The sequence below is a fragment of the Notechis scutatus genome, chromosome 2 (genome assembly GCF_049901735.1).
Source record: "Notechis scutatus isolate UNSWTSFEM ecotype Mainland chromosome 2, rNotScu1.2, whole genome shotgun sequence".
NCBI classification, from domain to species: domain Eukaryota; kingdom Metazoa; phylum Chordata; class Lepidosauria; order Squamata; family Elapidae; genus Notechis; species Notechis scutatus.
In genome coordinates, this window is record NC_142010.1 from 172,132,109 (window position 1) to 172,141,111 (window position 9,003).

The 9,003-nt window shown below is 37.7% G+C and overlaps 1 protein-coding gene across 5 annotated transcripts; it reads right to left on the minus strand.

Annotated features, from left to right (window-relative positions):
- Positions 1–386: 386 nt before the first annotated feature.
- On the minus strand, positions 387–8,532 carry SLC25A51 (solute carrier family 25 member 51). 5 transcript variants are annotated; one of them, XM_087957402.1, is made up of 3 exons: positions 8,370–8,532; positions 6,274–6,347; positions 387–3,847 (listed from the first exon to the last, which is right to left on the minus strand). In XM_087957402.1, exons 2-3 carry the CDS (start codon positions 6,317–6,319, stop codon positions 2,910–2,912), a joined length of 984 nt encoding a protein of 327 aa, XP_087813528.1. In that variant the 5' UTR covers positions 6,320–6,347; positions 8,370–8,532; the 3' UTR covers positions 387–2,909. The 5 variants fall into 5 exon arrangements, with proteins under 5 accessions (XP_087813528.1, XP_026528743.1, XP_087813531.1 ...); XM_026672958.2 differs by having other exon boundaries at positions 387–3,828; positions 8,370–8,499; XM_087957405.1 differs by having other exon boundaries at positions 8,286–8,458.
- Between the last annotated feature and the right edge of the window lie 471 nt (positions 8,533–9,003).

A 9,003-nucleotide genomic window follows, 5' to 3' on the forward strand; every position in this document is an offset into this window, starting at 1 on the left:
ATCCAATTGGTAACATAATTAATTCAGGAATATTTTCTTGAAGACTGTGCATTCTTGTTTGTTTTTAGTTGGCTGTTTAAAAGGTAATCAGTAACCTTATAACTAACATTTTCATGTTACTGCTTAACTTTACCATCAGGTAATACTTAAAACCATGAATACCAAAGTAACCTATTCCACATAATGCTGAATATAATCAAATGTTTAAAGCCATGCTAGTCTCTGTAGTTCATCTTAATGAGCAACTTAATGTTTGTGTTGCTAAGAGAAACATTTTTTAACAAAGTAACTTGCCTGAGCTTTACATGCAACTTGATATCCATAAGAGAGCAGATGTATCCAAAATAAGACTTAAGAAACAAGAAGGAAATATCAGTACTCAACACTCATTTTCCTTTGATTTAATTAAGTATTAAAGATTATTGTTAGGGAAGAGGAAGGCATTTTTCCCTCATAGATGTTCACTAGTCTCCACAGAATGTTTTGGATGGTTGCATGAATGGATAGAACTGATACTACACATACACAGCCAACACACACATCACCATTCATACAACCACATCTCCCCACTGAAAGCATAATAGTCATGGGTGGGGATGTTAACCTTCTTTCCCCAATGATCCAGTTCTTTAAAAAAAAATACTGTTCTTACAACCCTACTATTTTTTAAGTATGACCTCATCATGTTCTTTGCAGTTCCACTGAAGGATATTGTTCTGTTGGGTTGGGAGGGAAGAGTGGCCCATGACCCCAGCCATACAGAGTGGGCAGAGAATGACTATGACATGCCTATAAATATTCCTAGTCTTTATGTCAGGGGAAAACAAAACACTATTACAGAATATTCATTTCAGGAAACTGAATTTACTTGTGTTTATTCCACCAAAGGAAATTACCAAAAAATATATATCCTTCTGGTAGAATTATACTTTACCAGTTAAACATTCAACCGACATTTTGTTTATGTATATATATCTATAATTACAACATTCAAAATAGTAAGCATTCTTTCATTTTGTGCTTGGCAACCCAACTGTGAAGCTAAGCAACTTGAGCATCAAGAAATCTAGATCAGTTAATATTTGATTTGGGGCACTCTTGTAGAGGGAGGGACAATATGCAAAATAAAGTAAAAACCCTACCATCTCAAACCTACTGTTATCTAAATTTTAAGAAAATAATTCTAACACTTGGACAATAATCAACAGAGTTTGGGAGAGCTTTCCTATAAATCATAAATAGGAAATATTACCACCTATTTGCACAAAATCATGCAGCCAAAATGATTAATTTGGCTGAATTTCCTCTTCCTAACTCACCCATTGCTTACTATTTTGTATACATGTATGTTTATTGGCATGATTAAAAATTCACAGAAGCCCTATGTAATATTTGCAGATGTTTTTGTCCCTTCTTTTTTAATATATTCATGGTCCGTCACACGAGTTCATAGACTGAGAATAGACAGGCTATATACAGTATAAAGCAGGGATTTAGGCAATTTTGTCACTTATTAAAAGTGGATGGATGAATCTCTTATGCCAGATTTTTTTGTATGAAGACTCATCTGCATTAAAGGAAAAGCAAAGGGCAAGCTAGTCTTTTGCAAACTCATATATCCTCAGTATAAACAACTCATGAGTGGTGTGTGAAATAGCTCTGCAATTTCTTTTTCAACAGAGTAAAATACTGTGAAAAATTGCAATAAACATTTCATTTTGGTATGCAAAAATTCTGCTTCACTAGACCTTAGATTGATGTAGAGCAGGGCTGTCAAACTCCTGGCCTGTGGGCCGGATGCATCACACACTGGCCACACACACAATCGGTTTAGCAAAGGGGGGAAAAATTCCCTGATATATGAGTTTGACACCCCTGATGTAGTGTCTAACCCATTCAATCAGTTGTACTGTACCAGTAAATAATACCTGGAATTTTATCCTGTTTACTTTTAGTTAAGTTTACCAATTTGTACCGAACTTTCTAAACCTGGAAAGTGTATGTCTCTCTCTGTGTGTGTGTGTGTGTGTAAAAGAAACCACCACCCTGGATTAGAATATTTCACCAAATCAATAATTTAAACACCTAATTGACATTGAAAAATTCAGTGACAGTGCAAGATGGAGAATATTTTAAAGCTTTTCAGTGCTTTTCTCACTCTTTCATCTATAGTCAGCAACCACTATTTAATAGTAGAGATACATCCTACTATTTCTAAAATTTAATACTAATGATGACAAGATGTCATTTGCATCAGTAGTGCTCCAAAACTACTTGGAACCTGTTCTAGAACAAGACTTTTCTCTACATTTGGCAGTCTCTTTTCAAAGTACAATAATATTCATAATCATCATCATAAAAAAACCAAGAGGGGGGACATGAAGCTTCATGGAAACTCAAGGTCCACTTATTACAAAAAAAATGCTACCATTTGTTACAAATGGTCAAACAACAAATTAAATATCAGGGTTTTTGTTTTTGTTTTGCTCTGCTATTTTCTATGAAGTGCATTCTTTGGATCACCAGGAGTGTTGATTGAATAAAGCTGAATGTGACCTGGAGCAAATTTTCATAGGCCAGCATGAAATTTAGTTTATTATGCTTTGAGTGAATCAATCCGCTGGCTTTATATTTCAGGAAACTTCTCAGTTAATTGTTTTAGTCATACAGCTGCCACATCCATAGATTGGAAGGCTAAGAACAAGACTGAATAAAATTATATTTTGAACTAGTTAGGCACTGCATAAATATTTGATATCCATACCAACTGAAACCACCATTTGTTGGCAATTTAGTTTCTCAAATGTTATGGAGTCAGAGACACTTGCGAGCGTGTTCTCATTATATCTTGGAAACTGACAGCTCAGGATTGTCCGATGCTCAACTGAAGAGAGAAAATTAATAACCAATTATAGTAATTTAAGCAAGAATTCATAAGTTGCATTAATTATTCCCCAAGAAATCAGGGACCGGTGATAATTTAGATGGGCCCCTCGGAAGAGATGTGTCAGTTTCCTGTCACGCTCCACCCAAATCTTCATAAAGACTGTGGAAAAAGACTGGAATTCCCCACCAATCTGTGACTGCATGCGGGCTTTGACAACATTCAAAGGGAAAAACATAAACCCCAACATAGCACCCAATACCCCTCCACATATAAAATCATTGATCAGATGAGTACTGTAAGTTGTTGCTTCTGGCAGGCACTGCTTGATGGGCCCTCGCAGGCCAAAAAAGAGAGCGTTGCTAGGACCGTTCCGAAGTAGGATTGGCACCAAGCCCCGATAATATTCCCTGGCCCCATGCTCTCGAAGAACCCTGAACGCTTGGTAGGTGTTTGTAAATTTGTCATGATGTTTGTAGTCCTGCAGAAGTGTCTGCACACGCTCAAAAGGGGTCAAGACAGCTTCTGTGGTCCCAGCAAGCACAGCTGCTAAACTCCGGGCAAAGATTTCAGGTGCACTTATGTGTCTGAGCAGCACGGAAGACAAATCTTCATATAGGCCAAACATCAATGCCAAGGTTGTGCTCTTCTGCATCAGCGGAGGAAGGATACCTCGGTACAAATTTCTGATTCCATCTTTCTGTAGCTGACATATTGCGTCTCTGGTTCGTACCCCATACAGCTGTTGACGAAAGAGGACTTTCTGGATGGGGAAAGTTACTGCAATGTTTGTAATGGCTGCACAATAACCACAGAAGTAATGTTTACCGGAGTTCACTTTTACAATGCGATTACCAGTTTGATCTTCCTTTGCCTTCTTAAGCAAAAGGTCTTCTGAATCCGCCATGCTGCTTGTTGTGTTCTCATATAGGTATTCTCTTCTCCTACAAGAAGTAAAGGTGACTGAACAAAGCCCAAATCTACTTGCTTTCATTTCAGATTAAAAAAATAACCACATGAAGAGGTTTAACTGGCCTCTTCATTAGTTTTCTGAAAGGTCTCTATTTTTTATGCTGAATTTCAGGGAATGTCCTATTTCAAAAGTACTAAGAGGATGTTTTCAACTTCTGCTTTCCTTGTAATAAATAAAACACTGTGAAAATATTTTCATAGATTGTATTATAAAAGATTTTAAAGTATTTAATTTCCATGGTCTCGGCCAATTGATACTACGCACCTTCCCAATGTTCTTCTTTGTTCAGTGTCTTCTCAACTGAATTAATATTTAGACAGCATCTTACATATAATGCATATCAGCATTTTAAAATATACCTTATTCCAGCAAACAGGTCCCTGTTCCCTTCAGTAATAAATTAATTTCAATAAAAAATAAAAATAGCTTTTGACTTCCACAGAGCTACAGGTCTTCCCCTTCTAGCTTATCCCTTAGATTCAAATAAAATAACAGATGCAGAGACACGGTTGAGATTTCCAGCATCTTAAAAAAATTAACCCGCCTAAAGAACTTATTTTTTTCCAATTAATGAAGAATGAAAAAACTGCAAGCCAAATAAAAGAAACAAAAATAAAAATAAGAGCCTACGGTGCTTCAGTTTGCTTTTGTTTTGCCTTATTAAAACTTGTTTTCCTTTTTTGTCAACTGATTTTATTCAAATACATTATACTAAAATATGATTTAGCAATAGCTAGTGACTAAGTCTGTATTTATTTAAATTTGCCAAATACTTATTTTTTTATCTTGTTTTGTCCTGTCTACCCTAATTCCTTATTTTTATCTTATTTTTTATGTGTCCCTGAGTCAGTGTTGACTCCTGGCAAACTGCCTGAACTAGTTCCTGCAGTTTTCTTGACAAGGTTTTTCAGAAGTGGTTTGCCATTGCCTTCTTCTGGTGACATTTTAAGGAGCTCAACTGGAGCCTATATTCATTTTTCCCCATTGCCAGACAAAGTTTGTTTTGTCTTCCTATGTGTTATCTGTATAGCTCTACCAACTGCAGTATCAATAAATAAAACCATCATGGTAACCAGGTATTTATATCTGGCAAAGAAAACTAGATTATGCAGTAGTCCGAAGTGCAAAGCATTCCAGCTTTTTTATGGTTGAATTACCTTTATTTTTTTCTACTACGTAATTAACATTTGTTGCTTCTATTAAGTAATTAACATTTGTTGTATGTCTGCTACTGATCTGCCTATAAACCTGCCTTTCCAGTTACATTCCTGTTTGAGCAAAAGCAGGTCATTAGCAATCATTTTAAATCTTCCTCTTACATTTCTTTTTACCCACGCGTTACCTATTTCTTCATGTTTTCATTTTCAAATTTTGCACGGAATTGCCCTGAAACTGTCTCCCTCTCTCATTTCCTAATTTCAATACAAGAAGGAAATAAAACACAGAAGTTTTATCCCATGTCAGTTTAGCACTAGAAGAGGCTAATTTAGGAAAAAAATAAAAAGATAATGGGAATATTTTATTGCAAATGAACTCAGAATTGGAAACCAGAAAAATACAAGGGTGGATTTTGAAAAGGAATAAATTCCATCCTTTAGCTCCATATATTACTCTTAACAGGAAGAATGGAATGAGCTGAAGTTCCAGAAACAAGTACAGATGGAGTACAACACTCTCTATTCTATTAACTCTTTTCCTCAATTTTGCACTTCCTTAGAAGGCATTCCATATTCTATATAGAATATTTTACTGTTCTATCCTGTTAAGGCAGTATAGAAATCAAACATATGTAAAAGATAGATACTGCTTCCAGCAATTACAATCTACCAACTATAAACACATAAAAAATGAACAATGAAAGACAATTGTTCTAGTGAGACAGCATTGTTCTAACTACATTGGGGATGTATGAAAAGACAGTGGTAATTTATCACCATATTGATAAATTATCAATATAGGGGGAGGAAAATGGACTACTAATATATAGCCAAATTCAGATAACACAACACCTCACTTCTCAGCATAATATGGACTGCATCCATGTGACAAACATAAAGAACAGTGGAGCGTTTACTAAAATGTAAGGACAGGACAATATTAAAATTTGTAATCCCCGCACCAGGGACACGTTAAGAGCTAATCTGTATATTAGTTTATTCATGCTGCTTTCTCAACACCACCTGCCAAGATGTGATAATAATAGCTTAAGAAAACATAAGTTATCAAAATTGTTTGTACTAGTCCACATGAGGGAGGAAATTACTTCTTTCTTTTTTTGTGGTTTGTATTATTTTTTTACTTTAATTATACTTAATAAAAATTAGTGATAACTTAATAAAAGTGTGATAACAATAGTCTACATTGGGATGCAAATTTTATTATAAGGAAGTCATTGCAGTGAAAATGAGATAATTACCTTTCCTATGTGATACAAAACAAGGTTTTCTCTGTATAAGTAGCATTCTGGAGCAGGTCTTCAAACTGTTTTGCCTAAAAAGGAATCAATAGTTTTTGTTTTATTTGGTTGCAAAAATATGGCAGCAAAGGCATAGAAAATTAGCTCTAATGCTGTCTAGTGCTCATCATGATTTGTTTATTTAAATAATATTTAATTTATATTTTACCTTTTGCCTTAATTTACTCAATTCACCATCTGTATTTATAAAACTTATCAGTTTCTCTATAGCCACTATGGTAAATTTTCCTTATTTGGATAGGAAAAATACTTCCTGTAACTTTCTTCTTGAGCATGATGAGATAAAGATTTTAAAGATACAGATCCCCAAATCACATATTTTTACAATTTGAACAGATTTTAGATGCTACATAATTGAATAGCATTCAAATTACACCATTATTTATGTAAGGCCTTCCAGAGTCTGTAATCAAGCTGGTAGTGAAATGTTTATTATCTAACATTTAGCTAGTCTTTCCTTGCTGTTTTCACCTATTACTTGTATTCCATCATAACTATATTGGCTTCCCACTATATATCCTTTCAAGTATAAATCCATTAGAAGCAAGTAGAGAAACAGTTGCTATCTTGTTTTCATCAATACATTTGACAACATGCTTCTTCTTGATGTAAATTTAAAGCAAATAGTTATATATACTGATATTTGCTATTTTTGTTATGAGTTACTTAAACCAGGGGTGTCAAACACATGTCATCACAGCATTGACACGTGACGTATGACATTTTTCCCCTTCCAGCCCAAGGGCTGCGAGTTTGACACCCCTGACTTTACATGCTTTATATTTCAAATATAAGCCAAATATATTTTCAGAAAGACCTTTGTATTCCAGGAATTTCAAAAATATTCTCGGTCACTGCAATACTATAAAGTAATTCAGTAACATAATCTCAGTATTGTAAAGATGAAGTACATATGATTTGTGCCTGAAATAGTAAAACTACACACAGCTTAAAATTGTAAGTATTACATTGTACAACTATTAGTTCCCTTCCCCAAACAAAAATACTAATATTTCAAACTCCATGCTAGAACTACACTTCTATTTAGCCTACTATTCATCATAAAACCTGAACACATTTTGAGATCTTGCATATTTTTGCAAATTTAGAGTTGGTCTAATATATTCTATTGGGATGCAAATGTGCAATTTCTTTCATAGCCATCACACTTCATCCAATTTGTTGCATATAATAGGCCCTATAGTGCAAACTAAAGTGAAAACGCCTACAATAAACAATCCTCAGCAATTCAAAACTTAGCATGGTAAATATATATCAAATTACCAGTTATACACCAGGAAAAAGATTTTTTTTTCCAAAAATGCTTCTGCTTATTAACTTATTAACGGGTGCATAAGCATTTAAAATGCTTGTGCTTGCTTATGCTTATTAAATGCTTATTAACGGGTGGCGACTATAAGGCCGAGACCTCATACACATTATGCACATTCAGTACGCACGTATTTTGGGCTAACGCATGAAGCCTGTTGCAACTGAAGAGAAATGCATTTGATTTGGTCCCTGCAAATTTTGGGGGGGTGCCATTTTAGGAGCGCATACCCATCTATACAACGGTGCGTCCCGACTTCTACAAAATTAACCTACCGCGGGACATTGAGTCAACGTTTCGAGGGCCTCGTTGTTAACCCCGCTGCCGTGCTTTTCAAAGACGGTTCGTCCCATTTTTACCCTATATAAAACATGCATAGGTCTTTCCACGCTCAAGAGAAGCAATAAAAATAAAAATAAAGCGAAAGGCGGGATGCAATCCTGTTGAGGGGGGTAATATATTAACAGAGTCTGGGATTGGTTAACCAGAAACGCCCTTATCTTCTCCTCGCCCTGCCTTTGCCCCGAGGTCAGCCGCGAGCACCTGCAGCACAACCCGGCCCGCCCCCGCCGCTCTTTTCCTTTCCCCTCCGCATCTCCATTTTGCCCGCCTGCCCGTTTGCATGCTCGCCTGCCGTCTTTTCCTCTCCTTCCGCCACCTCCTCATCTCCAAGCTGCTCCTCAACAATCCCCGCCAATTCACTGACCCGCGCGGGCTTCCTTCATGGCGGTGGTGGAGGAGGAGGCATCGCTGCTCCTCGCGCGCACGTTGCCACCCAAGGCCGGCAGACACCCCTCACCCCCGCCGCCCGTGAGCGACGCGCAGCTGCCTGAAACTGACAGGGAAGCTTCCCCTCCCGGGCCGGCCGGGACAATAAATTAAATAAATAAATAAATCAGCTCCTTTCGCCACGCCCTCCCCAGCGCGCCGCAGAGACGAATGACGCCACCAAACGAAGGGCGCGTGACCAGCCTCCTCCAATCCGCTCGCTCGCCTTCCCGCGGAAAGGCCGGGAGGGGGGAGGCGCGTTCGCGCTCCAAGCGAGCTTCAAACGCGAAGGAAGAAGGCGGGCTGGGCTGGTTCTCCTTTCAGGAAGAAGGCGTGCGGGCTGGGTCGGGGCCGCTCTAGGGAATGCCTTGGCTGTGTAAAGGGGAGGGGGGAGGGGGAGGGGGAGGGGAGGAAAAGGGCTTCCTGTTTTGCCTGATTGGAGGCGGCGGCGCTGGAGAAGATTAAAGGCGAATGCAGAAAATTCCGGCGATTGTTTCGCCGGGTCCCACCAGTTCGAGCCCCGAGTAGGATGAAGTGTATGTGTGGGTGGTGGTGGTAGTGACACACAGGGC